Source organism: Periophthalmus magnuspinnatus, chromosome 1 (assembly GCF_009829125.3).
Source record: "Periophthalmus magnuspinnatus isolate fPerMag1 chromosome 1, fPerMag1.2.pri, whole genome shotgun sequence".
Classification (NCBI taxonomy): Eukaryota; Metazoa; Chordata; class Actinopteri; order Gobiiformes; family Gobiidae; genus Periophthalmus; species Periophthalmus magnuspinnatus.
Genome location: NC_047126.1, coordinates 36015636 through 36031120, shown reverse-complemented (window position 1 = coordinate 36031120; position 15485 = coordinate 36015636). Strand labels below are relative to the sequence as shown.

The following is a 15485-nucleotide window of genomic DNA, read 5'->3' as shown; positions in this document are numbered from 1 at the left end:
TCGTCCTCCCTCTCACTCGTCCTCCCTCTCACTCTTTCCTCGTGAGCTTCTCCTCAGTCCCAAACAGTCTGTCCCAGTGGCTGAAGAACGGGGCGTAGTTCCTGTTTGGTTTTTGGTGGTGCAGGTCGTGAGCCGCTGCTCCTCCCAGAAGTCCACAGGGCACCAGGCGACTGAGGCTCCAGGGCAGGTCGTAGCCGATGTGATCCTCCACGCTCATCCAGATACTGACCACGGTCACGGCCCATGTGGTCAGCGGGTGGCAGCGCAGCACTATCGGGTCCAGGTTACTCCAGAATCCTACGGTCATGAGCTCGGGGACGCTGAGCTGTTCTGTTGACCAGGAGAAAGGAGACATGTACTCGTGGTGAACGGCGTGGATCCATTTGTACAGCTGTGGGTTCTTGTGGTGTATGAAATGCCAAAGATAATACTGCGTGTCAAAGAGGAGGAGAGAGGCGAGTCCGTCCACGCACACGTCATAGAGCGTCGGGGCGTCCTGAGGCAGCACGGGCGACGGGAGGACGAAAGCTCCGACGACCACGGCCGGCAAAACAAAAAACACATGGTTAAACAGCGCCGTCATGAAGCTCTTACACATCATCTTTAACGTGGGCTTTCTGCTCGGCTGGATCTTGAACTGGTAGAAATAAGGCAGCCTGTCCCCCACGACGTCCATCACCGCAAACGGAACGCTGAAGAAAACGTAACTGGAGAACGCCAAGAGCAGAGGGAAGAACGGAGAAGAGACGAGCGGCCGGTGGTGGAGCAGGAGGTGGTCCCAGAGCTGCTGGAGCGGGGTCTGTGAGGACTGACCGCGCCACGGGCTGCTGCTGTTTAACATGCTGGACACGGGCTGGACACGGGCTGGACACTGGACACAGGCTGGACACTGGACACAGGCTGGACACGGGCTGGACACTGGACACAGGCTGGACACTGGACACGGGCTGGACACAGGCTGGACACGGGCTGGACACTGGACACAGGCTGGACACTGGACACAGGCTGGACACGGGCTGGACACTGGACACAGGCTGGACACTGGACACGGGCTGGACACAGGCTGGACACGGGCTGGACACTGGACACGGGCTGGACACTAGACACAGGCTGGACACAGGCTGGACACAGGCTGGACACGGGCTGGACACTGGACACAGGCTGGACACAGGCTGGACACGGGCTGGACACGGGCTGGACACGGGCTGGACACAGTCTGGACACAGTCTGGACACAGGCTGGACACTGGACACAGGCTGGACACGGGCTGGACACTGGACACAGTCTGGACACAGTCTGGACACTGGACACAGGCTGGACACTGGACACAGGCTGGACACGGGCTGCTGCCTCACAGAGTCTGGCCTGTGCTGAGCTCATGTTCAGTGTTTAGTGGCTAATTCTTAAAGTAGATTAAGTGAAACTACAAAGAGCTGAGTAAAAGTGACACCACAGAAACACAAAAACCTCAGGGGAAAATTTTGAAACTTTTATTTTTCATAAAAAGCGGATGATGATGATCAGAAAATGCTTCATGTCAAAGACTCATTTTAATGAAATATCTATGACTTTTGATCATTTTGGAGACGTCAGAAAACAGGATTCTTCAAATTCATGATAAAAACTGAGATTTTAAGAAGCTTCATCAGATTTAAATGTCTCTGTTCCAAATAAAACTCCACATCTGAATCAGGTTCATGTGAATCTGAATTGATAAAGTCCCATGATCCAAGTGTGATAAAGTTGGTTTGGTTTAAGTATTTGAGAATAATCATGTAAACACTGGTCACTTGTGTTTGATTGAATGACGTGTGACGTGTGACTCATTATTTCTTCTCACTCGCTGCTTTCCGTGAGATCGTCTTGTTACTATTGGTGTATGTTTGACGATCATTTCTAAAAACAGAAATAATTCTTGTCAGGACGTTTGTGTTGTGTGAGTGCGTTGTGAGGTGTGCGTTTTTACCTGCACATTGTTGCGACAGCCCTGACCTCCCTCCCAGTGACGACTGTAAGAGTCTCTGGTCATCAGGCTCCCACAGCTCACACACGGCTTTGCATTACAAAAACTCTGAAAAACACACAAATATGAGACACACAAACACACTCACACACTCACACTCACACACACGGCTTTGCATTACAAAAACTCTGAAAAACACACAAATATGAGACACACAAACACACTCACACACTCACACTCACACACACGGCTTTGCATTACAATAACTCTGAAAAAACACACAAATATGAGACACACAAACACACTCACACACTCACACACACGGCTTTGCATTACAAAAACTCTGAAAAACACACAAATATGAGACACACAGCATCACACACTCACACACACACCCCCTCACACACACACACCGTGACACACACTCACACACAGCTCAGGGTTAAAGGTCAGATTGCTCTTTCAAGCACAGTTAACATGATTCCATAAAAATCTCTTTTTACTTCCTGGTTGGACACGTACAAAAGATGTGACGGTGATTTCATAACTAACGTCATTTGCTCTTCTAATTTACACAAACACACACACACAAACACCCCCCCACACACACACCCACACACCCCCACACACACACTGTCCTGTTTTGTTGAATGTTGTGATAATGTGCACTGGACATGTGTCTGAGTCTGTGGCTTTAATAATCCATCTATATTTATCAAAATAAACTGTTACAGAAACAAACTGGACTTTTTTCTCACGTTTTCTTCACAAACCTCGACCCGAGTAAAACTGATATTTCCACATTTACTTTCCCATCAAATTAAATACTAATTAGTACAAATCTGAAAACCTGTTATGGGAAAAACGTGGATAGCGAGGCTTAAAAATGTGCTTTAAAAAAACAAAAACAGCTGGACGCCTCCCTGTGTCATGGGCTCGGTGCTTTTTATTTCACATGTTGAACTTGAGCTGCAGTCGACAAAACTCAACGCAAACGATATTAAAAGTGTTCTGTTAAGATCAGGTGTAATTCTACTTTAAGGTAAAACTTCAGGCGGGCGGAGAGAAGCGAGGGAGGAGGGGAAGAGGTGAGGATGATGTCACCTCAAAGTATGAATACAGCAGTGGTTCTTAACCTTGTTGGAGGTACTGAACCCCACCGGTTCCATATGCACATTCACTGAACCCTTCTTTATTGAAAAATAAAATATAATTTTTTTTAAATTCAAGCCATATGTTTGTTTTACTGGTGCACAAAATAAACCGTGCATTAACATCACTGTGTTCAAAGAATAAAACCAACACAATGTATGAACTCACAACACATTACACACACACCTTTTCACAAAGACATGACCTTTTTTAACACTATCACACTGAAATTATTTTAATTTTGTATTGTATTATGTATTCCAATAATGAACTTATTGTATTTATGCTATTTATTATTTTTAACATTTTAACACACACCCATCACCTCATTTCCACCAGGCCACAATAATAATGAATATTTACTGCAAATCAGTGACTTCTGCTGTTTCCTTTGAGAGACCAGGTCAGAAATGCGTGGCTTCCTCTTGGCCACTCATGTCATTTTCACAGCAAAGTCTGTTCCTTTTCTTCGTTTTTATGTCATTTTATGTTTTTATGCCGTTCAAAGTGACAGTATCAATGACCAATACACAGAGAGAAATCTGTATCTGCACAGCTGCTCTATTACTGTACATTTATATATCATATCAAAACACAATATAAAATGTGTTTTTGTAAATAAAATATATTCAAAACAAGTGGTATAGGTCAAAATAAATATATATTTACAAACCACACACTGCTATTGTGTGAACAATCACACACTGGAAACTAAAAATACACTGTACATGTGACAGTGTGAGTCATTCTGTGACAGAGGTTGGAGGATCGAGTCCCGCTCGGACCAACTTCTGTCATTGTGTCTTTAGTTTTGTCATTGTGTCCTTAGGCAAGACACTTCACCAAAGTGGTGTGTGAGTGAATGATTGGTAGTTGGAGGGGGGGGGGCGCAGATTGGCATTATCTAATGCTAATGATTACACATAATACACATTTGATCCACAATTAAGTCAATAGCAGAATAAACCACGTTTACCGATCAGGAACAGCATCCAGTCCATCAGCACATCAGGTCCTCTGCTCCTGAGTCCATCATGATCTTCACTCGGTTCCATGAACCGCTCCAGGTCCAGATGCCTCTAGTTTAACTTGTACAAACATCCACAGTGTCCTCGGTCGCGTACGTCCTTTGTTTTGTCCGTTTCGTCATGTTTAAAACACAAAACTGTTGCAAAACAGTGCGTAAAATTAAGCAATTACGCGCGCGTAATTTTACTCGCAGATCTTTGCCCGAGGGCGGGCTGTCGGAACATTAAGGAGTTAAACACTTAGAATCATCAGTGAGTTTTCACTCCACATCGGCCACATCGGCTAAAACTCTGGGAGCGGGACATGAGGAGCCTGTCAATGGCGTCGATAATCTGCACAAATCCGTCTGTGACTCACATAATTGTCTGGAGCAGCTCGTCCCGGTCACACTCACTGACTCACACTGAAAAATAGCGCAGAATGAATTGTTGTGTGTTTATTTTATTTTCAACTCCGGTTTGATTTTTTTTGTGCGCAGCACAGATTTTCTGTGCGCGGAGACCGTGTCAGCAGTGCGCACGCGCGCAGCTTGGAGGGAGCAGTGTTCGGCGCAGGAAAGGTGCATTTGTCGAATTAGGACACGGCCGGAGTCTGGAGACGCTCACAGTCCACGAATCATATGAGTCTGAACCCCCGGGACTGACTCACCGAACCCCGAGGGTTCGATCGAACCAGGTTAAGAACCACTGGAATACACTGCAGAGGCCCTTAGAGAGTACCCCGTTAGAGTGGAGAGAGTACCCCGTTAGAATAAAGAGAGTACCCCGTTAGAGTGGAGAGAGTGCCCTGTTAGAATGAGAGAGTACCCCGTTAGAGTGGAGAGAGTACCCCGTTAGAATAAAGAGAGTACCCCGTTAGAGTGGAGAGAGTGCCCTGTTAGAATGAGAGAGTACCCCGTTAGAGTGGAGAGAGTACCCCGTTAGAGTGGAGAGAGTACCCCGTTAGAATAAAGAGAGTACCCCGTTAGAGTGGAGAGAGTGCCCTGTTAGAATGAGAGAGTACCCCGTTAGAGTGGAGAGAGTACCCCGTTAGAGTGGAGAGAGTACCCTGTTAGAGTGGAGAGAGTACCCCGTTAGACTGGAGAGAGTACCCTGTTAGAGTGGAGAGAGTACCGCGTTAGAGTGGAGAGAGTACCCTGTTAGAGTGGAGAGAGTACCCTGTTAGAATGAGAGAGTACCCCGTTAGAGTGGAGCGAGTACCCCGTTAGAATGAAGAGAGCACCCCGTTAGACTGGAGCGAGTACCCTGTTAGAGTGGAGAGAGTACCCCGTTAGAGTGGAGAGAGTACCCCGTTAGAGTGGAGAGAGTACCCTGATAGAGTGGAGAGAGTCCCCCGTTAGAATGGAGAGAGTACCCCGTTAGAGTGGAGAGAGTACCCCGTTAGAGTGGAGAGAGTACCCCGTTAGAATGGAGAGAGTACCCCGTTAGAGTGGAGAGAGTACCCTGTTAGAGTGGAGAGAGTACCCCGTTAGAGTGGAGAGAGTACCCTGTTAGAATGAGAGAGTACCCCGTTAGAGTGGAGCGAGTACCCCGTTAGAATGAAGAGAGTACCCCGTTAGACTGGAGAGAGTACCCCATTAGAGTGGAGCGAGTACCCTGTTAGAGTGGAGAGAGTACCCCGTTAGAGTGGAGAGAGTACCCCATTAGAGTGGAGCGAGTACCCTGTTAGAGTGGAGAGAGTACCCCGTTAGAATGGAGAGAGTACCCCGTTAGAGTGGAGAGAGTACCCCGTTAGAGTGGAGAGATTACCCCGTTAGAATAAAGAGAGTACCCTGTTAGAGTGGAGAGAGTACCCCGTTAGAATGGAGAGAGTACCCCGTTAGAGTGGAGAGAGTACCCCGTTAGAGTGGAGAGAGTACCCTGTTAGAGTGGAGAGAGTACCCCGTTAGAATGAAGAGAGTACCCCGTTAGACTGGAGAGAGTACCCCATTAGAGTGGAGCGAGTACCCTGTTAGAGTGGAGAGAGTACCCCGTTAGAGTGGAGAGAGTACCCCGTTAGAGTGGAGAGAGTACCCCGTTAGAGTGGAGAGAGTACCCCGTTAGAATGCAGAGAGTACCCCGTTAGAGTGGAGAGAGTACCCCGTTAGAGTGGAGAGAGTACCCCGTTAGAATGCAGAGAGTACCCCGTTAGAGTGGAGAGAGTACCCCGTTAGAGTGGAGAGAGTACCCCGTTAGAATAAAGAGAGTACCCCGTTAGAGTGGAGAGAGTGCCCTGTTAGAATGAGAGAGTACCCCGTTAGAGTGGAGAGAGTACCCCGTTAGAATAAAGAGAGTACCCCGTTAGAGTGGAGAGAGTGCCCTGTTAGAATGAGAGAGTACCCCGTTAGAGTGGAGAGAGTACCCCGTTAGAGTGGAGAGAGTACCCCGTTAGAATAAAGAGAGTACCCCGTTAGAGTGGAGAGAGTGCCCTGTTAGAATGAGAGAGTACCCCGTTAGAGTGGAGAGAGTACCCCGTTAGAGTGGAGAGAGTACCCTGTTAGAGTGGAGAGAGTACCCCGTTAGACTGGAGAGAGTACCCTGTTAGAGTGGAGAGAGTACCGCGTTAGAGTGGAGAGAGTACCCTGTTAGAATGAGAGAGTACCCCGTTAGAGTGGAGCGAGTACCCCGTTAGAATGAAGAGAGTACCCCGTTAGAATAAAGAGAGTACCCCGTTAGAGTGGAGAGAGTGCCCTGTTAGAATGAGAGAGTACCCCGTTAGAGTGGAGAGAGTACCCCGTTAGAGTGGAGAGAGTACCCCGTTAGAATAAAGAGAGTACCCCGTTAGAGTGGAGAGAGTGCCCTGTTAGAATGAGAGAGTACCCCGTTAGAGTGGAGAGAGTACCCCGTTAGAGTGGAGAGAGTACCCTGTTAGAGTGGAGAGAGTACCCCGTTAGACTGGAGAGAGTACCCTGTTAGAGTGGAGAGAGTACCGCGTTAGAGTGGAGAGAGTACCCTGTTAGAGTGGAGAGAGTACCCTGTTAGAATGAGAGAGTACCCCGTTAGAGTGGAGCGAGTACCCCGTTAGAATGAAGAGAGCACCCCGTTAGACTGGAGCGAGTACCCTGTTAGAGTGGAGAGAGTACCCCGTTAGAGTGGAGAGAGTACCCCGTTAGAGTGGAGAGAGTACCCTGTTAGAATGAGAGAGTACCCCGTTAGAGTGGAGCGAGTACCCCGTTAGAATGAAGAGAGTACCCCGTTAGACTGCAGAGAGTACCCCATTAGAGTGGAGCGAGTACCCTGTTAGAGTGGAGAGAGTACCCCGTTAGAATGGAGAGAGTACCCCGTTAGAGTGGAGAGAGTACCCCGTTAGAGTGGAGAGAGTACCCCGTTAGAATAAAGAGAGTACCCTGTTAGAGTGGAGAGAGTACCCCGTTAGAATGGAGAGAGTACCCCGTTAGAGTGGAGAGAGTACCCCGTTAGAGTGGAGAGAGTACCCTGTTAGAGTGGAGAGAGTACCCCGTTAGAATGCAGAGAGTACCCCGTTAGAGTGGAGAGAGTACCCCGTTAGAGTGGAGAGAGTACCCCGTTAGAATGCAGAGAGTACCCCGTTAGAGTGGAGAGAGTACCCCGTTAGAGTGGAGAGAGTACCCCGTTAGAATAAAGAGAGTACCCTGTTAGAGTGGAGAGAGTACCCTGTTAGAATGGAGAGAGTACCCTGTTAGAGTGGAGAGAGTACCCCGTTAGAGTGGAGCGAGTACCCCGTTAGAGTGGAGCGAGTACCCCGTTAGAGTGGAGAGAGTACCCCGTTAGAGTGGAGCGAGTACCCCGTTAGAGTGGAGAGAGTACCCCGTTAGAGTGGAGAGAGTACCCTGTTAGAGTGGAGAGAGTCCCCTGTTAGAATGGAGAGTACCCTGTTAGAGTGGAGAGAGTACCCCGTTAGAGTGGAGAGAGTACCCCGTTAGAGTGGAGAGAGTACCCCGTTAGAGTGGAGAGAGTACCCCGTTAGACTGGAGAGAGTACCCTGTTAGAGTGGAGAGAGTACCGCGTTAGAGTGGAGAGAGTACCCTGTTAGAGTGGAGAGAGTACCCTGTTAGAATGAGAGAGTACCCCGTTAGAGTGGAGCGAGTACCCCGTTAGAATGAAGAGAGCACCCCGTTAGACTGGAGCGAGTACCCTGTTAGAGTGGAGAGAGTACCCCGTTAGAGTGGAGAGAGTACCCTGTTAGAGTGGAGAGAGTCCCCCGTTAGAATGGAGAGAGTACCCCATTAGAGTGGAGAGAGTACCCCGTTAGAGTGGAGAGAGTACCCCGTTAGAGTGGAGAGAGTACCCGGTTAGAATGAGAGAGTACCCCGTTAGAGTGGAGCGAGTACCCCGTTAGAATGAAGAGAGTACCCCGTTAGACTGGAGAGAGTACCCCATTAGAGTGGAGCGAGTACCCTGTTAGAGTGGAGAGAGTACCCCGTTAGAGTGGAGAGAGTACCCCATTAGAGTGGAGAGAGTACCCCGTTAGAATGGAGAGAGTACCCCGTTAGAGTGGAGAGAGTACCCCGTTAGAGTGGAGAGAGTACCCCGTTAGAGTGGAGAGAGTACCCCGTTAGAATAAAGAGAGTACCCTGTTAGAGTGGAGAGTACCCCGTTAGAATGGAGAGAGTACCCCGTTAGAGTGGAGAGAGTACCCCGTTAGAGTGGAGAGAGTACCCCGTTAGAATAAAGAGAGTACCCTGTAAGAGTGGAGAGAGTACCCCGTTAGAATGGAGAGAGTACCCCGTTAGAGTGGAGAGAGTACCCCGTTAGAGTGGAGAGAGTACCCCGTTAGAATAAAGAGAGTACCCTGTTAGAGTGGAGAGAGTACCCCGTTAGAATGGAGAGAGTACCCTGTTAGAGTGGAGAGAGTACCCCGTTAGAGTGGAGAGAGTACCCCGTTAGAGTGGAGAGAGTACCCCATTAGAGTGGAGAGAGTACCCCTTTAGAGTGGAGCGAGTACCCCGTTAGAGTGGAGAGAGTACCCCGTTAGAGTGGAGAGAGTACCCCGTTAGAGTGGAGAGAGTACCCCGTTAGACTGGAGAGAGTACCCTGTTAGAGTGGAGAGAGTACCGCGTTAGAGTGGAGAGAGTACCCCGTTAGAGTGGAGAGAGTACCCTGTTAGAGTGGAGAGAGTACCCCGTTAGAGTGGAGAGAGTACCCTGTTAGAATGAGAGAGTACCCCGTTAGAGTGGAGCGAGTACCCCGTTAGAATGAAGAGAGTACCCCGTTAGACTGGAGAGAGTACCCCATTAGAGTGGAGCGAGTACCCTGTTAGAGTGGAGAGAGTACCCCGTTAGAGTGGAGAGAGTACCCTGTTAGAGTGGAGAGAGTACCCCGTTAGAGTGGAGAGAGTACCCTGTTAGAATGAGAGAGTACCCCGTTAGAGTGTGAGAGAGTACCCCGTTAGAATGAAGAGAGTACCCCGTTAGACTGGAGAGAGTACCCCATTAGAGTGGAGCGAGTACCCTGTTAGAGTGGAGAGAGTACCCCGTTAGAGTGGAGAGAGTACCCCATTAGAGTGGAGCGAGTACCCTGTTAGAGTGGAGAGAGTACCCCGTTAGAGTGGAGAGAGTACCCCGTTAGAGTGGAGAGAGTACCCCGTTAGAGTGGAGAGAGTACCCCGTTAGAGTGGAGAGAGTACCCCGTTAGAATAAAGAGAGTACCCTGTTAGAGTGGAGAGTACCCCGTTAGAATGGAGAGAGTACCCCGTTAGAGTGGAGAGAGTACCCCGTTAGAATGAAGAGAGTACCCCGTTAGACTGGAGAGAGTACCCCATTAGAGTGGAGCGAGTACCCTGTTAGAGTGGAGAGAGTACCCTGTTAGAGTGGAGAGAGTACCCCGTTAGAATGCAGAGAGTACCCCGTTAGAGTGGAGAGAGTACCCCGTTAGAGTGGAGAGAGTACCCCGTTAGAATGCAGAGAGTACCCCGTTAGAATGCAGAGAGTACCCCGTTAGAGTGGAGAGAGTACCCCGTTAGAGTGGAGAGAGTACCCCGTTAGAGTGGAGAGAGTACCCCGTTAGAATAAGAGAGTACCCTGTAAGAGTGGAGAGAGTACCCCGTTAGAATGGAGAGAGTACCCTGTTAGAGTGGAGAGAGTACCCCGTTAGAGTGGAGCGAGTACCCCGTTAGAGTGGAGCGAGTACCCCATTAGAGTGGAGAGAGTACCCCGTTAGAGTGGAGCGGAGTACCCCGTTAGAGTGGAGCGAGTACCCCGTTAGAGTGGAGCGAGTACCCCGTTAGAGTGGAGAGAGTCCCCTGTTAGAATGGAGAGAGTACCCTGTTAGAGTGGAGAGAGTACCCCGTTAGAGTGGAGAGAGTACCCCGTTAGACTGGAGAGAGTACCCTGTTAGAGTGGAGAGAGTACCGCGTTAGAGTGGAGAGAGTACCCTGTTAGAGTGGAGAGAGTACCCTGTTAGAATGAGAGAGTACCCCGTTAGAGTGGAGCGAGTACCCCGTTAGAATGAAGAGAGCACCCCGTTAGACTGGAGTGAGTACCCTGTTAGAGTGGAGAGAGTACCCCGTTAGAGTGGAGAGAGTACCCCGTTAGAGTGGAGAGAGTACCCTGTTAGAGTGGAGAGAGTCCCCCGTTAGAATGGAGAGAGTACCCCATTAGAGTGGAGAGAGTACCCCGTTAGAGTGGAGCGAGTACCCCGTTAGAATGAAGAGAGTACCCCGTTAGACTGGAGAGAGTACCCCATTAGAGTGGAGCGAGTACCCTGTTAGAGTGGAGAGAGTACCCCGTTAGAGTGGAGAGAGTACCCCATTAGAGTGGAGCGAGTACCCCGTTAGAGTGGAGAGAGTACCCCGTTAGAGTGGAGAGAGTACCCCGTTAGAGTGGAGAGAGTACCCCGTTAGAATAAAGAGAGTACCCTGTTAGAGTGGAGAGAGTACCCTGTTAGAGTGGAGAGAGTACCCCGTTAGAGTGGAGCGAGTACCCCGTTAGAGTGGAGAGAGTACCCCGTTAGAATGGAGAGAGTACCCCGTTAGAGTGGAGAGAGTACCCCGTTAGAGTGGAGAGAGTACCCCGTTAGAATAAAGAGAGTACCCTGTTAGAGTGGAGAGAGTACCCCGTTAGAATGGAGAGAGTACCCCATTAGAGTGGAGAGAGTACCCCGTTAGAGTGGAGAGAGTACCCTGTTAGAGTGGAGAGAGTACCCCGTTAGAATGAAGAGAGTACCCCGTTAGACTGGAGAGAGTACCCCATTAGAGTGGAGCGAGTACCCTGTTAGAGTGGAGAGAGTACCCCGTTAGAGTGGAGAGAGTACCCCGTTAGAGTGGAGAGAGTACCCCGTTAGAATAAAGAGAGTACCCCGTTAGAGTGGAGAGAGTACCCCGTTAGAATAAAGAGAGTACCCTGTTAGAGTGGAGAGAGTACCCCGTTAGAATGGAGAGAGTACCCTGTTAGAGTGGAGAGAGTACCCCGTTAGAGTGGAGCGAGTACCCCGTTAGAGTGGAGCGAGTACCCCATTAGAGTGGAGAGAGTACCCCGTTAGAGTGGAGCGAGTACCCCGTTAGAGTGGAGAGAGTACCCCGTTAGAGTGGAGAGAGTACCCCGTTAGAGTGGAGAGAGTACCCCGTTAGACTGGAGAGAGTACCCTGTTAGAGTGGAGAGAGTACCGCGTTAGAGTGGAGAGAGTACCCCGTTAGAGTGGAGAGAGTACCCTGTTAGAGTGGAGAGAGTACCCCGTTAGAGTGGAGAGAGTACCCTGTTAGAATGAGAGAGTACCCCGTTAGAGTGGAGCGAGTACCCCGTTAGAATGAAGAGAGTACCCCGTTAGACTGGAGAGAGTACCCCATTAGAGTGGAGCGAGTACCCTGTTAGAGTGGAGAGAGTACCCCGTTAGAGTGGAGAGAGTACCCTGTTAGAGTGGAGAGAGTACCCCGTTAGAGTGGAGAGAGTACCCTGTTAGAATGAGAGAGTACCCCGTTAGAGTGGAGCGAGTACCCCGTTAGAATGAAGAGAGTACCCCGTTAGACTGGAGAGAGTACCCCATTAGAGTGGAGCGAGTACCCTGTTAGAGTGGAGAGAGTACCCCGTTAGAGTGGAGAGAGTACCCCATTAGAGTGGAGCGAGTACCCTGTTAGAGTGGAGAGAGTACCCCGTTAGAATGGAGAGAGTACCCCGTTAGAGTGGAGAGAGTACCCCGTTAGAGTGGAGAGAGTACCCCGTTAGAGTGGAGAGAGTACCCCGTTAGAATAAAGAGAGTACCCTGTTAGAGTGGAGAGTACCCCGTTAGAATGGAGAGAGTACCCCGTTAGAGTGGAGAGAGTACCCCGTTAGAATGAAGAGAGTACCCCGTTAGACTGGAGAGAGTACCCCATTAGAGTGGAGCGAGTACCCTGTTAGAGTGGAGAGAGTACCCTGTTAGAGTGGAGAGAGTACCCCGTTAGAATGCAGAGAGTACCCCGTTAGAGTGGAGAGAGTACCCCGTTAGAGTGGAGAGAGTACCCCGTTAGAATGCAGAGAGTACCCCGTTAGAATGCAGAGAGTACCCCGTTAGAGTGGAGAGAGTACCCCGTTAGAGTGGAGAGAGTACCCCGTTAGAGTGGAGAGAGTACCCCGTTAGAATAAAGAGAGTACCCTGTAAGAGTGGAGAGAGTACCCCGTTAGAATGGAGAGAGTACCCTGTTAGAGTGGAGAGAGTACCCCGTTAGAGTGGAGCGAGTACCCCGTTAGAGTGGAGCGAGTACCCCATTAGAGTGGAGAGAGTACCCCGTTAGAGTGGAGCGAGTACCCCGTTAGAGTGGAGCGAGTACCCCGTTAGAGTGGAGCGAGTACCCCGTTAGAGTGGAGAGAGTCCCCTGTTAGAATGGAGAGTACCCTGTTAGAGTGGAGAGAGTACCCCGTTAGAGTGGAGAGAGTACCCCGTTAGACTGGAGAGAGTACCCTGTTAGAGTGGAGAGAGTACCGCGTTAGAGTGGAGAGAGTACCCTGTTAGAGTGGAGAGAGTACCCTGTTAGAATGAGAGAGTACCCCGTTAGAGTGGAGCGAGTACCCCGTTAGAATGAAGAGAGCACCCCGTTAGACTGGAGTGAGTACCCTGTTAGAGTGGAGAGAGTACCCCGTTAGAGTGGAGAGAGTACCCCGTTAGAGTGGAGAGAGTACCCTGTTAGAGTGGAGAGAGTCCCCCGTTAGAATGGAGAGAGTACCCCATTAGAGTGGAGAGAGTACCCCGTTAGAGTGGAGAGAGTACCCCGTTAGAATGGAGAGAGTACCTCGTTAGAGTGGAGAGAGTACCCGTTAGAGTGGAGAGAGTACCCCGTTAGAGTGGAGAGAGTACCCCGTTAGAGTGGAGAGAGTACCCTGTTAGAATGAGAGAGTACCCCGTTAGAGTGGAGCGAGTACCCCGTTAGAATGAAGAGAGTACCCCGTTAGACTGGAGAGAGTACCCCATTAGAGTGGAGCGAGTACCCCGTTAGAGTGGAGAGAGTACCCCGTTAGAGTGGAGAGAGTACCCCGTTAGAGTGGAGCGAGTACCCTGTTAGAGTGGAGAGAGTACCCCGTTAGAATGGAGAGAGTACCCCGTTAGAGTGGAGAGAGTACCCCGTTAGAGTGGAGAGAGTACCCCGTTAGAATAAAGAGAGTACCCCGTTAGAGTGGAGAGAGTACCCCGTTAGAATGGAGAGAGTACCCCGTTAGAGTGGAGAGAGTACCCCGTTAGAATAAAGAGAGTACCCTGTTAGAGTGGAGAGAGTACCCCGTTAGAATGAAGAGAGTACCCCGTTAGACTGGAGAGAGTACCCCGTTAGAGTGGAGCGAGTACCCTGTTAGAGTGGAGAGAGTACCCTGTTAGAGTGGAGAGAGTACCCCGTTAGAGTGGAGAGAGTACCCCGTTAGAATGCAGAGAGTACCCCGTTAGAGTGGAGAGAGTACCCCGTTAGAGTGGAGAGAGTACCCCGTTAGAATGCAGAGAGTACCCCGTTAGAATGCAGAGAGTACCCCGTTAGAGTGGAGAGAGTACCCCGTTAGAGTGGAGAGAGTACCCCGTTAGAGTGGAGAGAGTACCCCGTTAGAATGGAGAGAGTACCCCGTTAGAGTGGAGAGAGTACCCCGTTAGAGTGGAGAGAGTACCCCGTTAGAGTGGAGCGAGTACCCCGTTAGAATGGAGAGAGTACCCCGTTAGAGTGGAGAGAGTACCCCGTTAGAATAAAGAGAGTACCCTGTTAGAGTGGAGAGAGTACCCCGTTAGAATGGAGAGAGTACCCTGTTAGAGTGGAGAGAGTACCCCGTTAGACTGGAGAGAGTACCCCGTTAGAGTGGAGCGAGTACCCTGTTAGAGTGGAGAGAGTACCCCGTTAGAATGGAGAGAGTACCCCGTTAGAATAAAGAGAGTACCCCGTTAGAGTGGAGAGAGTACCCCGTTAGAATAAAGAGAGTACCCTGTTAGAGTGGAGAGAGTACCCCGTTAGAATGAAGAGAGTACCCCGTTAGACTGGAGAGAGTACCCCGTTAGAGTGGAGCGAGTACCCTGTTAGAGTGGAGAGAGTACCCTGTTAGAGTGGAGAGAGTACCCCGTTAGAGTGGAGAGAGTACCCCGTTAGAATGCAGAGAGTACCCCGTTAGAGTGGAGAGAGTACCCCGTTAGAGTGGAGAGAGTACCCCGTTAGAATGCAGAGAGTACCCCGTTAGAATGCAGAGAGTACCCCGTTAGAGTGGAGAGAGTACCCCGTTAGAGTGGAGAGAGTACCCCGTTAGAGTGGAGAGAGTACCCCGTTAGAATGGAGAGAGTACCCCGTTAGAGTGGAGAGAGTACCCCGTTAGAGTGGAGAGAGTACCCCGTTAGAGTGGAGCGAGTACCCCGTTAGAATGGAGAGAGTACCCCGTTAGAGTGGAGAGAGTACCCCGTTAGAATGGAGAGAGTACCCTGTTAGAGTGGAGAGAGTACCCCGTTAGACTGGAGAGAGTACCCCGTTAGAGTGGAGCGAGTACCCCATTAGAGTGGAGAGAGTACCCCGTTAGAGTGGAGCGAGTACCCCGTTAGAATGGAGAGAGTACCCCGTTAGAGTGGAGAGAGTACCCCGTTAGAGTGGAGCGAGTACCCCGTTAGAGTGGAGAGAGTACCCCGTTAGAGTGGAGAGAGTACCCCGTTAGAATAAAGAGAGTACCCTGTTAGAGTGGAGAGAGTACCCTGTTAGAGTGGAGAGAGTACCCCGTTAGACTGGAGAGAGTACCCCGTTAGAGTGGAGCGAGTACCCCATTAGAGTGGAGAGAGTACCCCGTTAGAGTGGAGCGAGTACCCCGTTAGAATGGAGAGAGTACCCCGTTAGAGTGGAGAGAGTACCCCGTTAGAGTGGAGCGAGTACCCCGTTAGAGTGGAGAGAGTACCCCGTTAGAGTGGAGAGAGTACCCTGTTAGAGTGGAGAGAGTCCCCCGTTAGAATGGAGAGTACCCTGTTAG

The 15485-nt window shown here is 50.1% G+C and overlaps 1 protein-coding gene across 1 annotated transcript; it reads right to left on the bottom strand.

Moving 5' to 3' along the window:
* Nucleotides 1-28: 28 nt before the first annotated feature.
* Nucleotides 29-1010, bottom strand: ch25hl1.1 (cholesterol 25-hydroxylase like 1, tandem duplicate 1). The gene has a single exon (XM_055221827.1). The coding sequence runs from the start codon at nucleotides 839-841 to the stop codon at nucleotides 29-31; it is 813 nt and encodes a 270-aa protein (XP_055077802.1). The 5' UTR covers nucleotides 842-1010.
* Nucleotides 1011-15485: the final 14475 nt, after the last annotated feature.

Coding starts and splice junctions, on each gene's coding strand:
- ch25hl1.1 (XM_055221827.1), bottom strand. CDS start 841: ATGTTAAACAGCAGCAGCCCGTGGCGCGGTCAGTCCTCACAGACCCCG.